Below are 17,818 nucleotides of genomic sequence, written 5' to 3' on the forward strand. Positions count from 1 at the left end.
TTACTTACATCCATATTAATTGGGTCCCTGGCAGTCAGTACTGCTTCTTGTTCTCTTTTTTGGGGTGAGTTTTTCCATCTTGGCATTCTGTCCAGAGAAGCATAGATGAACAAGAGAACAAAATACTAAAATAGTCACAATGACCCCAGAGAAATATACACTGAACAAATCAGAGGAGACCAGAAATGGAAAAGAAAAAAGAGAGAGGGAGTGAATATAATCAGACAAGTAAACAGAACAGAGCAATACACTAGATCCCAGGTGTACTTTGGTCTGTTTGTTAGAAGAAACTAGATCTCAAAATTGTAAAGAGAGAAAAACATATACATACAAAAATAAAATTAAATACAATGAAAGGATAGAATGTAACTATAAAAATGAATATTTAAAGACTTAAAAAAAGAGTTGATAAAATAAGAAATAAGTTGAAATGGAAGAAAGGGGAAAAATTAAAATTGAAAGACTAAAGCATTGTGAGAAAAAAACTCATGAATTCTGTATACTCTTTTCCCTTAGCACTGGAGTTTGACAGTTGTCATTGATGGGTAAACTTGGTCTTAGCTGGATGTTCTTATTGATCTTCTCCGGGAGGGGCCTGTTGTTCTGATTCTCGGGTGTCTCTGCCCGGGGCAGAAGTGCATCAAGGGGTCAGGCTAAGTAACCCGGTCCACATTGCTCTGTGTGGCTTTTGTTCCCTAAAGGCTTTCGGCACTGCTTTAGAGGACGAGAATGAAAATGGCAGTCTCCCAATCTCCGGCCCTTGGAGCCAAAAGCTCACTGCCCTCACTCCTCAGTGCACCCATCCTCAAGGAAAAGCAATCATTACTCCTGTCTCCCTGGTGTCCATCTACTCTCTCTGTTCACCCAGCCTGTGACCGAGCATTTTTATCTAGGCATGTGACCCCGCTTCAAGTCTCCAGAGCCTGTAGACTCCTGTGGCATGCACCCGTGCTTCCTCCTGGGGGAGAAAGGGAGTTCTTGCCTTGGTTCTGAGGCTTGCAGGGTCCCTGATCAGAGAGCAGTTGCCCGACCTTGCCGGTTTGCAGTTTATGGCAACCCCAAGCTGAAAGCCCACGCCGGGGCTCACTGATTGCAGCTGGGTTCCCCATTCTGATACTTGGGAACTCTGCACCACTCAGGTATGCCCAGTCTGCTTGTGACCTCAGGGATCCTGAGACCATGCTGTCCCACCTAGGATTCTGCCCCACTTACTGCCTGAGCACCTTTCAGGCAGGGACGTTCCCCACCAGAACAGACTTCTAAAAGTTTCCATTTTGTGCTCCACTGCTTATTACTCTTCAGTATCCAGCTGATGGAGGCTCCCTCCCCCTGCAGTTTATCTTCCAATATATCACTCAGATTCACTTCTCCGAACCTCCTACCGTGCAGAAAGTGGTCACTTTTCTATTTGTAGTATTATAGCAGTTCTTTTTTTAGATCTCCAGTCAAGTTCACGGTGTTCAGAATGGTTTGATAGCTAGCTAGCTGAATTCCAGGGACTAGACAAAACTAGCGTCCCCTACTCTCTGCCATCTTCCTTCCTCTCTCCCAAAACTTCTTTTCCTAAAAGAAAGCTGTGTACTATTTATTTATTTATTTATTTATTTTGCTGAATAAAGCATGAAGATCCAGCATAAATTCGTTATCTTCTTATACCTCATCTGGCTTATATGTGAATTACAGATTTAATTATATCTACCATTACTTTCAATTTCCCTATCTAGCATTAAATTCTCATAATAAAATAGTTGAAAAGCAGAATTGCTGAGTCTGGAGAATGTTTAAGGGATCTGGCTTATATTGTCCCTTTGTGGTATTGTGGTTTTCTCTCCTAGTATGCTTTGTTATAAAAGGAAGAACGTATATATATATTTACTTTGAAGGGGATATATAATTTATAGAAATTCAGATCCCTTTTCTCTTTCCAGATATTAACATAAAAATTTAGGCTCCTTTTAGTGTAGGGTTACTTAGAGCATACTCCCCACATCCTCCCTGATTATATGCATTCTTTTATTAAAAAATATTTATTGAATATTTACTCTATGCCAGACACTGAGATAGGCACTAGGAATATAAAGATGATTAAGACATGTATTTGTAGTAGAAACTTGTAAGCAACTTAAACATCTGTCAGGAGGGTACTGGTTAAATAAAGTACAGCACATTCAATAGTAGACTATTACTTAGCTGCTAAAAATAATGAAGTTCATTTTATACTGATATGGTACGATCTCAAAGCTTTGTTCAGGGACAAAATATAGGGGAATGTCTATAATATATGACCACCTGCATAACAAAAAATATGTATACATCTGTGTACACACACACACACATACACACACCCCTGTTGGACTAGGTTGTGGAAAAATTCAGGAGAAACTATAACAAGGGCTTAGGAAAAAATTGGATGCCTGGAGGACAAGGGTAGAGGAGGGAAACTTATTTCTCATTGTATACTTTTCTGAGCCTTCTGTATTTGAACTATATTCATTAACTCCCTATTCAAAAATAACAAATTTTAGAAGAAAAAGGTAGTCCCACCCTCAGAAACCTTAGTGTATAGGACAGACAGATATATAAGAAATAATATAATAATAAATATAATATATATTGTGCATTACAGTAAAATATGTACCTGAAAGAAGGGAGAGGTCATTTTTCTCTAGAGCAGCAATGGATGGGAGATCAGGGAGTGCTTCATGGAGGAGGTTACTTGAGGAGTAGTAACAGATTAAGGGTTGACTGGTTTTTCCCTGATACTCTGAGGAGGAACAGCAGCAACACAGTTATAGATAGAAGATATAACCATCTCCTGGAACCTGTTAAACTTGTTTACTACTACAGAACCCAATGCTAATTCTTGGTATATCTGCCAGCTCCAATTCACCAGCACTTGAACTATATATACATTTCTGACCTTTCCTTCCTCCTTCAATCTCTTCCTCCCTCCCTCTCTCTCCTGGTCTACTCCTTTCCCTCTTTTCTCCTCTCCCTCTCTCCCTCTTTCTCTCTTTTTTGTAGTAAGAGAAGGGTATGTATATCAACAAGTTATGATTCAGTAACAATTACATTAATTTTTTTATTTGACAAAGTTGTAAGTAAATCCACACTGAAAGAAATACCAGGTGTTACTTAGAATTGTGTGCTAACTCACATGTCCAGTAATATATCTATTGTCTGGGCATGCTCACATGAACGGTCTTCCCGTAGGTGGCAGAGTTACTTCTTTTGAATGGAGCCAATCCGTTACTTAGAAGTGACAGTGGAAAATGTGCTGTGGATGAGGCCAAAGATTCATGTATGAAGCGTCTCCTTGAGAAATATATTCCTAAACACCAAAAACATCTCCTTACATCAGGTAAGATTAAACTGTTCTGTTTATCATATTCATAGAGAGTTACAGAAATTGAATTTAGAATTATAGAAAGTAAGTTCCGTTTCCTTCTTAGTTTTGAGAAAGTCCAACCAGTGGTGTCCTTGCTCCATTCCTTTAATGAAGCACACTGACTTGTTTGCAAGTACACATAATGGAAGGATTCTAAAAGAACAAAGAGAGATCATATCAAATGTACTTTTTCCCTAGTTGTGCATTGCAAACAGTTAAGAAAACTTCTATAAAGTTTTTTTTTTTTCCCCTGACAGTTTTTTGGCTGAATAACCTGATATGATGTAAATTGTATTTGGCTATATCTTTTTTGATGAGTATGGCCAGGATTGTTTATATCTATTTCTATTCCCAAACAGTCTTTTCTTATGGCTATACTTTTACCCTGTCATCCATTACAGTGGTAAAAATTAAACTACAAAAGAACTCGATTTATGGTTGTCAATAAGAAGAATTTACATGCATGGCACTTTCTTTATATTAATGTGTCTGTTAGATTTTTTGGTAAGATCACAACATTCTTCTGTTTAGAACCCTGCAGCGGCTCTCCATTTAATCTAAAAGAAATGTCAGTATCCTTACAGTGGCCTACAGGCCCCTGTTTTAGCTGGCCACCCTAATTAATTTCTTCTCCTACCATTCTCTATCTCTGTCACTAGACTTCAGTAACACTGGCCTCCTTGCTGTTCCTCAGGTGGGCCTCCCCCACCTACTTCAAGTCTTAGTTCAAATGTGATCTTCTCAGGGAGGCTTAGACCATCCTATTTAATACTGCAACCTGCTTCCTTCCTACCCTCACTGTATTAGTTACCTATCACTATGCAATAATTACCCAAAGTTTAACATCTTAAAACAACAAACATTTATTATCTCTCAGAGTTTCTGAGGATTAGAAGTCTGGAAACCTTTAAAGTGAGTAACCATTCTGGATTAGGGTCTCTTATGGGTTGCAGGCAAGTTCTTAGTGAGGGATGGTCATCTTGAGGCTCAGTTAGGACAGGAAAATCCACTTTCAAGCTCACTCGAGTGGTTCTTGGCAGGCCTCATTTCCTCACTGCTTGCTAGCTGGAGGCTTCAGTTGCTTGCTACATGAGCTTTTTCCACAGGTCTGCTGACAGCCGGACTCAGAGAAAGTGATCAAGAGAGAGAATCCACCCAAGACAGAGGCTTCAAGCTTTCTGTAACTTAGTCTTGGAAGTGATACACAACCAGTTCTGCCACATTCTATTTGTTATAAGCACCTTTTGAAAGGGGTAATATCAAAAAAATTTATGAACATATCTTTCAAACTGCCACACTCATTCCAATCCCTCTTGCCCTACTCTATTCTATTGATCCTTTCCCCACAGCACTTAACACCTTCTAACACATTGGACAATTTGTTTATTTTTTATTTTCAGTCTTTCCTCAAGAGTCCAAGCTCAATGAAGGAAAGGATCTTTATTTAGTGTGTTGATGAGTACTAAAATGCCTTATCTGCAGTAGACATTAGTAAATATTTGTTGAGTAAATAGTGTGTTAGTCCTTTTAAACACAACAAGCAAATTCTTTATCTTCAAGAGATGTGTATGTGCCTCATTCATTTTCATTAAGCTATATATGTTTTTTAAAGATTTTATTTACTTACTTGAGAGAGAGAGAGAGAGCACAAGGGGAGAGCAGAGGGAGAGGGAGAAGCAAACTCACTGCTGAGCAGGGAGCCTGGCATGGGGCTCGATCCCAGGGCCCTGGGATCATGACCTGAGCTGAAGGAATGTGCCCAACTGACTGAGCCACCCAGGCACTCCATTAAACTATATTTTAATAAAATTTTCCCTAAAGAGGTAACTCTTTGAATACTGTTGACTAAGGACTAAGACTTGGATTAAAACACCCTACTGTATAATAAAGAAATAACATCACTGATAATTAAAGGCCACCAAGAGGTAATTAATGGTTCTTTAGAACAAAAGACTTCTTGCCCTTCTAGCCCAATCTCATCAGAAAATAAAAGGGACAGACTATACCTTTTTGAGGCCAGGTCTATAAAAGCACATTGAGATGGATTATTATATTCATATTTATATAAACTGTACAGATTATTGCATTCATATTTACATTTCTAGCTATATGGAAAATTGCAAATATTCGGTTGGAAGCAAAAGTATGTGCATTTATACATTTTTGTTTTGATAATCTGCTTAATTGCTTGACTTCTCTATTTCATGGTAGCATGCATGGTTTTGCTCTGCTGAGAGTGCTTTCTCCAGCATTTTAGCTCTTTCTCCAAATCTAGAATCTCACGTTCAGTAGTGCCCACTTCTGACCTATACTTACCCAAGGGAATTTCATTCATGGAAGGAATCCCAAGCCTTTCTTCTTTGGAGATAGCTCCCACTCTTCTTTAGGTAGGCAGTTTACCAAGGTGGGCTGTATTATGCTTCATTGGGTGGTTTGAATATTTCTTAAGTTCATTATCAGTTTACTTAATATAAATGAAAAAATTAGTTTACTTGAAGAATATCAAACAGAGTATTTGCTTTTAAATTTCAGTTGAAGATCTTTTAATTATGGGAATGATGAATAAAGGACTTTTCCTCATGCAATGTATTTTTGGTGCTTTTCTGTTGTAGAATATAATACATCTACTTTGGTATACAACAGGAGTTCATTCTTACTAACTTACTAACTTACCAACTTTATAAGTTAGTAAGAAATTGTAAGCAATTTCCTACTAACTTACTAACTAACTGAAAAGAATTACAGCAATATCACTAAAATTCACCACCTCAGAATTTATATCTTTGTAGTTTTTTTTTTTTTTTTTAAGTTGGTTATACTAGGGCATAATAACTTTGAAAACTGAGGTGGGCATTAAGGAAGGCACTTGATGTAATGAGCACTGGGTGTTATATACAACTGATGAATAACTACTCTACATCTGAAACTAATGATACACTGTATTTACTTAATTGAATTTGAATAAAATAAGATGAAAATTAAAGAAAAAAGGTTAGTTGAAAGATGCTTTCTATACAGGAGTAAAACAAAAACAAAAACAAAAACCCAAAAAGCAAAAATAAAAACAAAAGCAAAGTGAGAAGGGATAAAAGCCCCTTTCTTGCTTCTAGATTCTCTTAGGAATTATGCCCCAAATGGTGGTTCCTGTAGAACCATAAGCAGGTTTCTGTAGAACCAGAAAAAGGTTTCTGCTCTTTTATTTAAAATACTTTTATTTATTTTTGTATTTTTAAGATTGTATTTATTTGAGAGAGAGAGAGACAAGCGATAGCAAGATAGAGTAAGAGCAGAGGAGAGGGAGAAGCAGTCTTCCCACTGAGCAGGGAGCCAGAAGCAGGACTCGATCCCAGGACCTTGGGGTCGTAACCTGAGATGAAGACAGACACTTAACTGACTGAGCACTCAGGCGCCCCCTGTTCTTTTATTTAAGAACCAAAGTTAGGAGAAGGCACACAGTCCTTTTTGCTCTTGAAAAATAATAATAACCAAATTAATAATGGAGCACTTTCTTTGTGCCAGGAAGTCCTCTGAACTTTTTACATGGATTATCTTATTTAATCCTTGAAACAATTCTATAAGATAAAGACTGTTAATACTTTCATTTTAGGAGCTGAGGCAGAGGCGTTAAGAAACTTAACCCAGGGTCACCCAGATGCTAAGCAAATAAGTGGAAATGGAAACTCAGGAGTAGGCTTCAGAGACTGTGCTCCATTGAAGGACATTCTTTGAGTCAGCCCTCCTGCATGAGGTGAATAGGTGAATGCCAGGCCTCATTTTGTACATTATAATTTGATTGCTGTCATGAAAATTATTCCCAAGAAATAAAATGTTCTTTTTCCCAGTTATATCGCTGTTAAAATATTTTTACATTTCTAGTTCATAATGTATTTAAAGAATTTTGTGTTTTTTACATATCACATCTAAGATGTTCATTCATTTATTCCTCCCTCTATTTAATAATCATTGAATACCTCCTATGTACAAGGCACTGTTTCTAGGTTTTTATCTTTTGTGGTCAAATGCATATGTAGGTAACTAATTGTACCTCTACTATTTAAAAGAGACACTAAAGTACTTTTCTTTTATTATCAACCTAGGTATATTTTATTCCGACCATCTTTTTTTGTTTTACACATTCTCAAGAGTAGCCTTTTCCATGCATGTATGTTTCACTTTTAAGAGAGTGAAGCATTAATTCATACTAGAACCTTAATAAGATGACATATTAGGAAATGATAATCCAGTTAATCATAAAAGAATCTTTTGCCTTATTAAAATAGTTTGTAGCAGTTGTATATCTGGATATATCTGTGGTGAATGTTAAAATAGTGAGTTTATTGCCAGTCTTTAGTTTTTGTTGGAGCATATTGCTTTTCCAATAGAAATGTTTTCAGGTTTCTCAAGATAGTATTGGGCTTCTAAAACATAGGAAAGTTACCAATTATAGGAATGTTATATGTGCCAATTTGAATGGAACACATTTGCATAATTTCACTTATTTCTCTGGTTTTCTCATGGCAGAGGACTGGTGGGTTTTAGAAATCTAGATTCTGATCATGGGAGGCTATTTTCTCTGACTTTCTCCTTTTGTTTATAGCTCAAAAGAACAGTACCGGTCCATTAGACATAGAGGATACATACCAGCAAAAGGTATAGCTCTGTTTAGTAATAAACATGTTTATGGAATGAACCTGCTGCTTATTTTATAGATTATCAGAGTGGAAAGAAAGATGGTTGAAGCATTCATCAGGAACAGTGACTTCACCTTTGCTTTTAAGAAACTTTGGAATAATTATATGAGGATCAGAGGGTTCTGGGCTGTTAGTTCGTGAAGCAATTGAGTAAATATAGCTTATCTTGGCACACTGATGTATCAGTAGCCATTTCCTTTGTCCTCCTCTTCATGGAGCCATGAGGTTTATCAGCCATGTCGAATTTCCTCTGGCCTAAGCACAGTACAAGAGCCAAAGGTGTTGATCCATTCCTTCAAATTTATATGGTGGGCTGTTACTCTTCATCTGGTGCTTGGGTTGTGGTGAGTGAGAGGAAGCGGTCTCTCTGTTTTAATCTTCAGCCCACAATGATTTTTTCATGCAGATCAGTTTGGGAGGATGTCTGTCTTGTTTTTTTTCTTTCTTTCTTTCTTTCTTTTTTTTTTTTTTTTAATCTGAATCTATGGGGGTAGGCCCCAGGCATTTGTATATATTTTTTTAAAGATTTTATTTGTCAGAGAGAGAGACAGCGTGGGCGAGCACAGGCAGACAGAGCGGCAGGCAGAGGCAGAGGCTCCCGCCAAGCTAGGAGCCCGATGTGGGACTCGATCCCAGGACACTGGGATCATGACCTGAGCCAAAGGCAGCTGCTTAACCAACTGAGCCACCCAGGCGTCCTGTCTGTCTTGTTTTTAAGTCCCTACTTCTGCTGCCCTACCTATAGTCTGTCACAGATACTAGATGAAAGAACTTTCTTAATCTAGCTCTGTCTATACAACAATGAGAAGATGAGATTGTTTCTAAAGCATTCTTCTTTGATTTTGCTTAAAGCCCAGAAAAATTAAGTAGATTAAATTTTTTTATTATGCTTTCTAGGATACTGCTAAACACTGGCAAAAACAAATTAAAATATGAAGCAGAAAATACACATTATTATACATAATGAGTCTTAGTCTACTACATTTGTCTTTTTCTGTTAGTCTTCTTCTTTGAAATATCAGTTGTACATATCCCATCAGGCCCTGTGGTTAGATCAAATCATATAATTGAATGAAGTAATGGTTTGATTAATCAGCAATCCTGAATTAATTGAGTATAAAACTACAGCTGAAAATTAAAGCTAACTTTATGTTTTTTTCTTTAGAAACCAAAATTCTGTTCTAAAAATCTCATTGGGTTTGTTTGTGATGAAAATTCCAACAGACAGAAGTCAGAACTTGTAAAAGTTAATGAAGGAAACAAAGAGGGTTTATTTATAAATAAAGATGTATATGAACTTTACCAAAAAGATTGCAAAGACACAAAATTTGTTAACTCTAAGCATAAACAATCAACGCTTCACCAAATATACTCTACTACGGGACTCCGAAAGAAGAATCTTCAAAGTGTCAAAGGTCCTAACACAGATGTGTCTACTGATAAAGGAAGAAGAAACACACGACATAAAAGAACTCAAGTGGATGATGCAAAACAAGAAATATGCAGTCCAAGAAAGACAGTAGCTCTTTTTTCTTTCAGAAGAAGAAACAGATTGGTTACTGGTCAGCAAGATGATCTCCAAACCTTTGATGACCTTCCAGAAGAGTCACATAAACTTTTGAGCCCAGCTCTGTCAAGCGTGAAAAATGGATTAGGTAACACTATTGAGGCTTGTTCAATTCCCAAAGAGACACATGCCCAGGACCTGGATTTATCAGATAATCAAGAAATAAAATTCTTAGAATCCACTGACCAAGAGGAAGCTGCTCTTTTCTCAGAACTTGGCTTACAGAAAGAAATCAAGTTACCACTTGTTACTACAGATCAGCAGCCTCACTGTCACCTAGAACAACAGCACATTAGCCCTCATAAATCTCCTGAAAACAGTAACTCAGGTCAGAAAGGTGAGAGCCTTAAAAAGTGGGAATATTCTTTTGCATCCTTGATAAAGGAAAATTTTAATAATGATGATGATTGCTTTACCTCTGAGAAGACTGTAGCATGTGAAAGAGTGGTATGTTCTACAGGTTGCAAAAACCATTGTAACTATGATGAGAATATAATAACAAATACAGAAGAAATGGATTTTCAACAGTTTTTCCCTTCTGAAGACCATTTTTCACAGGCAAATGAGTTGAAAGCCTGCAGTCTAATACTTCTACAACAGGAAGCTGTTAATCTTTCTGATTCAGAAAAAACAATAGGTCCTGAACAACATGTTGCAAATTATGAACAATGCGCATGTGAAACTTCTTTTGATCACTCACATGGCAGTCCTGAGCATACTTTCCTAGCTTGTCCAAGAACATTTTCAACACAGGAAGCTTCAAAGTTGACTAGCCATGTGAAGCTATTCAAAAGGCCTCAAGATTTTAGCTCTAGACCACCAACTCCTTTAATGGATCAAACAGATATACCTATTGTGGGAAAGGTAAATGAAGAAGACCCTAAAAGGAATTACAGTGATGAAAGCCAGAAAAAAAGTTCTTCAAATGGGCCTTTATCCACAGTTGTTAATTCTCAAGTAATAGAAACAACTACAGTTGAAAAAAGGAAACAAGATCTTCCAGAGAGCAAAACCATACATGATACAGTTTTTTATTCCACTGACAATATCAGTAAGGAATTGACCAATATCTCACAACTTAGACAGAAAGAAGAAAAGGAAATTTCTCATAAACCAGGTATTGGTAGTATTGCTTGCTTTGTACACACATGTAAATTTACTTATTTTATAGAAATTTCTAACTGAATCCCACTGAACTAGCTGAACTGACAAGAATGAGGACATGTGGACTATATAATTTAGGGATACTGTTAGTTAAGTAATATTGTTGACTTTGAAAATCAAACTGTTATTATCAGAGATTGTTGCTAAATTGATATTGACAGAATAAGCAGTATTTCTATCAATTTTTATGTTTTATGTTTTTTAATCTATTTTTTATATTTTTCTTTTTAATATGGCACTTATTTAGTATCCGTTAACCTAACATTTCCATAGCAGGTAACTGTTAACTCTGTTGATTTCAGTGATTCATGGTATTCCCATCAGAATTGCATCCAGCAAACTTTGTTTATTATATAAAAACATTTTTTAAACATTTTATTTTTAAGTAATCTCTATACCCACCAGGGCTCTAACTCACAACTCCCAAGAAGGAGAATCGTACACTCTACCGACTGAGGCAGCAAGGTGCCCCCAAAATCATTTTAAAGGGTTTCATTTCCTTAAAAAATAAATAAATAAAAATAAAATAAAATAAAAAATCAGTCCAGCTAGGAATAGAAGCTTAGAAGAGTTATGAGGCCAGACTCTTTTCTAATCATGTAACCAGTAAGAAGAAGTGCAGCACTGAGGTTGCAAAATGTTTGTTTTTCAGATGAGGAATTAACTAATAATATCAATGGAGATGAAACCACTATGAGAAATGGTGGGGAAAAAGAAAAAACAGATTCTGAAATTTGCACATCTAATATCCAAGAACACAAAAAAGTTCAGAATTTCAGAAAAAGGCAAAATTTCTTGAAAGCTACCTGCAGTCAAGGTTTGTATTCCTATACCTGTATAGGTAAAAGTTGACATGATCACACCCAGCAGTGCACTGTACTTCAGGAACTTTCTAAACTCTCAGATTTACTGTTGGTTCTTCTCATTCACTAACATAAGATTATTTCAGCTTTTTTTTTTTTTTAGATTGTTTTATTATAAAGTACCACATGAGAATCCATTAGTCGTCAGTACATTCTTGTCATGTTTCTGCCTATGACTTCTAATTTTAAATGTTAGGGGAGGTAAGATAGACAGAGAGACAGCAAGAATTTTGAATGGGAGCAGTGCATCTGAATTATGCCGGATCCATTAGATATTTCCATTGAGCCCTTTCACCATAAAGCAAATTAAAGAATGGTCACTGGTTTCTTATTGTCAGATGAATGAACTGAGCATGTTTGGCAGTATGGACAAGTTAACCATCCTTTGACAGTTCTTGGAGCTAGTTCTGTGGTGAACAGTAGGCAAGATCAGGCCACTTCAGGTTAAATAGTAAACACTGAAAAGTTTATTTATCTATTGTCTGTTAAGAGGTAGGAAGGACACTGGATTAGGCATTCTCTGTGAACCTTCACCTGTTGTCCCCCTCTCATGTAATCTAAAGCCCTTCTTATACATCCCTCCTGTAGTGGGTTGAATAGTGGCCCTCCAGCACATGTCCATGTCTTACTTAATCCCTGGAACCTGTGATAATATCTTATATAAAAGAGTGAATTTTACCTAAATAGAAAAAGAATCTCTGCAGATGTAATTAAGGATCTTGAGTTTCCAGAGAGTAAAAAAAAAAAAAAAAAATCACATACAAAGTAACTGAAAGCTGAGTATGCCTTAGTAGCATTATACTTTATTAATAAATAATATTGATGCCAGTTATTAAATATTACCAATTAATATTTATTAATTTGTTAATGAAGTATGATGCTATTAAGAAGTATTCAGTGTTAACCACAGTGGACTTTATGAAGAAGTTTTTTGTGAAGTTAATGTGAGTTCTGTTCATTTCTTTTCCAGTTTTTTCCAGATTTTATTTTAAAATTTCAGTTATGTGCTGTAGAAATTTATGATGACAGTAAAATGGAACAGTTTTTGAGTTTTTGCCCCAAAATGTTTTTCATGTGCCTATATTCTTTGCTACAACACACCATGAGCTAGGTGAGAAGATTTGTACCATTCACATTAACAATTTTTGGAGAGATTTTTCCAAACTACAAGTCTACTTGCAAACTACAGGTCTGCTGTTTTGGATATTACATAATTTTAAAATATATTCTCTATAAATGTATATATAACATTATATATAATATGTCTTTATTCTTCAAATAAAGAATTTCTAAGTGCAAATTTGTAAGAGCAGTATGATTTTCTCTAGATGTCAGTGGCAGACATGAAGCTGTCAGTGTTCCCTGTGATTCACATAACCAAAGAATCCATCTTACAGAGAGTAATTCTCTGAACTTTATGTCTCTTGCCCTGAAACTATGTGCCTAGTTCCTAGCTTTAGGAAATAGAACAGGGAGCGCATCTTAAGGTTTAATGCAGTGGTTCTCAAACCATATTTTGCATCGGATTCACCTGGAAAGCTTGTTAAAACACAGATTGCTGGGCTCTGTTCCCAGAAAGTCTAATCATTAGGTATATTATCTATTAGTGTATTACACATTTATAAACTTGGCAGTTTAAAACAACACACATTTTTTATCTTATAGTTTCTGTAGATCAGGAATTGGACATGGCTTAGGTAGGTCTTCTGCTCAGGATGTTTCATAGACTACAGTCAAGGTATTGGCCAAGACTGGGGTCTCATCTGAAGGCCCAACCAGGGAAGGATCCATTTTCAAGCTCACGTGGTTATTGTCAGAACTCAGTTCCTTGAGGGTTGTAGCCAGTTTGTGGTCATCCTCCGTTTCTTCCTTCATGAGCTTCTCCAGTGTGTCCTCTTGGTTCTTCAAAACATGCAAGCTAAAGGTGATAGAGCAACTTTGCTAGCAAGACAGAAGATGTTACAGTTTCTTACAACCTAATCAAGGAAGTGAAATACCCTCAATATTGAGGCATTCTATTGGTTAGAAGCAAATTATTCAAGAGGAGTGGATAATACAGGGCCATAAATACCAGGAGATGGGGATCAGTAGGAGTTACCTTAAAATCTGTCCTCTGCAGTAGGCTTGTGGGGTGGGCTGGAGAATTAGCATTTCTAACAAGTTTCCCAGGTGATACTGATACTGCTAATCTGGGACTACATTTGAGGACTACTGGTTTAATGAATATTCTTTTCTATTTCATCACTGTAATCCTCTACTTTGCCTTCCTTGTGTCTCACTCTCAAGCTTCTCTGATGTAGTTTCTACAGAAAATAAATCTCCAGTTTCCTGGCTTGGGGATGGGGACCTTGGGTGAGAGGAATGGTTGCCAGACATTCAGGGTTAGGGAAGGGAACTAGTCCCAACATCTGTGCATATACTTTTAGTCAATCTCCATGTTTCTAGCCCAGTTCAACGCACACTGCCTTTCACCGTACTTGATGCCCCCAAGTGCTGGGTTCAGATGGGCTCTCTCCCTAATTCTTTTTGCAGGCATTTGGGTGAGGCATTTCCCCCACTTCACGAAGTTGGTTAACCCTTCTCCAGCAGTGATTTTCCAGTTGCCAAAAAGTTGTTGAAGTCTTTGTCCTCTATTTTGTCCTTTTCTATTTTCCTTTTATGGTATTAAAAAAAATATATTTTACTATCATTTTAGTACAGTTTGGGGAGGAAATTGAGGGGAAAACATAGTCAGGTTTTTTGTTAGTTTGGTTTTGATTTTTTTTAATCTCCGACTTAAGTCTCTGTAACTTGTGGTACAAGGAGAAGATTTTTTAAAAAATCTTTGGATAATGATGTTGTACTGCCTGCTCTTTTGAAAGAAAAAATAATCCATTGGGCCATGCTCTGGGTTTTGGTGTCTTTTGTGATCAGAAACACACTCACTGGGTTAGAGAAGAGTTATAGAAAGAGTAATTTTATAAAATTATAATTTGTTTTAAGAAAAATTTTTTCCATTGTTAAAGGACTACTGAGGGCAAAATGAGGGTAGAGCTGAAGGAGGTTTATTTGTTTTAATCAAGCTTATGATAGAGTGATTAAACAGCTGTTAGAATGAATACAAACTAATGTGCTTAGATGCTCTACATTCCTTCACAAGTTAGATTTTTAAACAGTAATAGCAATGATGATATTCATGTATGTTTTGTGTAGTGCACCCTACTTAGGATATTTTGAGGAAGTTGCAGTGTATTTTCTGAGCTTCTTTGTAATGATCAGCATTTGACAGAAAAGAAACCTCAGCTTTACTTGGCAAATTTACAGAAGTGAAAACAGTTGGGATCAATAAGAGGCATGCCAAAGGAGAAAGCCGGCTTCATTTGGCTGCCAGAAGAGGAAATTTGTCTCTGGTGAAGGCTCTAATAGAATCTGGAGCAGATGTGAATCTAAAAGATAATGCAGGTTTGGATTCTTGAAATTTTAATTGTGTTTATAACTTGAAATTACTGAAATATACATTTCATCCACCCTACCCCAGTTCTCATGCTGGCTGTTAACTTTGAACTGTCTTTTTAATAATATATTATTTAGTTGAGTAGTTAAATTTATCTTGGTTTTCACCCATTGCTAAAATAACCTCCTCTGAAACAGTTTTTAACATACATGTGGGAGCATTCAGAGGAAGTATACAGAATGGGGAGTAAAGAGAGCTTTATTTAGGTCTTTTTCTCAGAGATCTTAATACTAAACTGTCACTTTGGAGAGAGTGCCAGTTTTTTTCCCATTTCCCTATCCCTTCTCTTTCTCCTCTCTTTTTAATTATTTGTTGTTTCTCTCTTTCCTTATTTTTATTTTCAGCCTCCGTTTTTAAATTGATCTGACATTTTGCTCAAGCACAAAATAAACTTGTGTGAGGAGTTAACAGAGGGAAAAACTCAAAGATTGATTTCAAGAATACTATGTCATTTTAAAGAGATATATGACAATGCAGGGATACAAATGGGGAAGCAGACTTGATCTTACTCTATTTTAATATCTGAGTTGAGACAAATTGACATGATTAGTATTTACTCTAGTCCCTGTGAGTCTTCTGTTTTGGCACTTGGATCGATAAATATTTTTTATGAGATTGGTTTTCAAAATTGAAACATTTCGAGGCCATGGTTTTCAATATTATTTCTTGTCTGATACTTAATATATACATTTGAATCAACATAGATATCCATTGTATTAGGGCAAATAAAATTAATAATGAAGTTATTACATGAATGTTGATATATAGGCAGCAGCTTCTGTTTTTTTCTTTTTTCCTTTTTTAGGTTGGACACCACTTCATGAGGCATCTAGTGAGGGATCTAATGATATAATTGTAGAGTTGTTAAAAGCTGGTGCTAATGTTAATTGTGAAAATCTAGACGGGATTGATCCCTTACATGATGCTGCTTCCAGCAATCATTTAAAGGTACAGTGCACATCAGATTGGTTTCCTATTACTTTTTCTTAGAAAAATGAGTGAAGAAAATGAAGGTATTTTAAACTGAACACTAAAGTAATTCCTTAAAATAAATGATTTTTAAAACCTTCTTAAAATTTTAAATGAAGATAGGATGTTGTGTATGGACTGGAAAATCATATTAACTAATGAATTGTTTTTCCATTGTCTTTTCCTCATAAAATTCATGTAACTCAGAATAAAATGAAATGTCTCAGGGTAAATGTAGGCTATAAGTCTAATACATTCCATTTTTAATTGTATTAAATGATTTGCTCTTGTGTATAAAAGATCTAACTATAGTGATAATATATGTTGACAGATTTTTTTTTCTAACTCAGAATTTCTCCGTGGGTTTAAGTTTCAAAGAAATGGATAAAAATGCATGTTCCTGAGGGTTTGTTATATATTTTTCTCCTTTATTTTTCTTAATCAGACAGCTGTCACAAAAGAAAATTACACAAAAGAAAATTATTTCAGTAACACTGAATTTCAAAACTAAACCTTAAAATCATTAAGATTTTTAAACTCCTTTTTGACAAATCTGAGCAGAAGACTTTTATCAATAGACAATGCAGACTTTAGGAATAATCACTGGCTTTGAAAAAATAGTGAAGGAAACCAACACCAATAACAACAATATAAAACCAAAGTTCATATAAAAAATACCTTGAACCTCTCACTAACACCAATTTATCTGTCTCTAGATATTTTTAAGGCCCTGGTGATTTTTTGTTAATTTTATGAAAGCATATCCCCACTGTTTTCAGCCTAAAGGTAGTCATGTAAAGGAATAGTATTGAATTTATGATTTGCAGCAATAAGAGATTAAACTAATGATTAAGAGTAATATCAGAAAAGAGCACCTGGGTGGCTCAGTTGGTTAAGCATCCAACTCTTGATCTCAGTTCAGGTCTTGCTCTCAGGTTTGTGAGTTCAGGCTTCACATTGGGCTCCATCCTGGGCGCGGCACCTACTTAAAAATATATATATATAAATAATACCAGATGGGTGGACTAATGTCCAGAGTGGCTTCTTTTGACCAAAGAAGCTCTTTGGGCTTTATGATATTTAATTTAAAAAGAATAGATAAGGTCTGATCATAAAATGGAAGAAGGCAAACAGGAAGAGTCATTAATTAGCTTACTGGTTATGTGTACAGGGAAAAGGCCACTTAAAGTGAAACCACTTAAATAAGGGCCAAAATTCTATAGTAGGTAAATCACATTTTTAGACATTATCCTGAAAAATGCAATATAAAACAAAGAAAATAAGGAGGTCCATAATACCACCCGTAAATTTGGGAATTGAATGGAAGGATCTACAGAACTCAGCATACAGTTGTGCTCATAGCTAAGATTCTTTTTTCTTTCTTTTTCTGTTTTTTTTTTTTAGATTTTATTTATTTGAGAGAGCCTAAGTGGAGAGGCAGAGGGAGAGGGAGAAGCAGACTCCCTGCTGAGCAGGAGCCCATGCAGGGCTCCATCCAGAGACCCTGAGATCATGTCCTGAGCCAAAGGCAGATGCTTAACCAAATGAGCCACCCAAGCACCCCTCATGGCTAAGATTTGTTACAACAATGTAGTAAGGATATGCTGCTGACTCATTAGGAAAAACACAGGTGGAGTCTGGGGGTATTTAGTGAAGGCTTTATTATGCTCTCTTCCTCATGGG

General features: G+C 36.2%; 1 protein-coding gene across 1 annotated transcript in view; it reads left to right on the forward strand.

The window, feature by feature from the left end:
• The window catches only part of ANKRD31 (ankyrin repeat domain 31), a 152,459-nt gene that overhangs the window by 71,281 nt on the left and 63,360 nt on the right, over positions 1-17,818 (forward strand). Inside the window, exons 12-17 of the mRNA XM_032848336.1 lie at positions 3,214-3,361; positions 7,986-8,038; positions 9,245-10,763; positions 11,463-11,627; positions 14,977-15,114; positions 15,972-16,114. Coding sequence (XP_032704227.1) covers positions 3,214-3,361; positions 7,986-8,038; positions 9,245-10,763; positions 11,463-11,627; positions 14,977-15,114; positions 15,972-16,114 — 2,166 coding nt within the window. The remainder of the gene's footprint in view (positions 1-3,213; positions 3,362-7,985; positions 8,039-9,244; positions 10,764-11,462; positions 11,628-14,976; positions 15,115-15,971; positions 16,115-17,818) is intronic.

This window comes from Lontra canadensis, unplaced genomic scaffold (genome assembly GCF_010015895.1).
Source record: "Lontra canadensis isolate GAN:19392208 unplaced genomic scaffold, GSC_riverotter_1.0 scaffold4, whole genome shotgun sequence".
NCBI lineage: Eukaryota > Metazoa > Chordata > Mammalia > Carnivora > Mustelidae > Lontra > Lontra canadensis.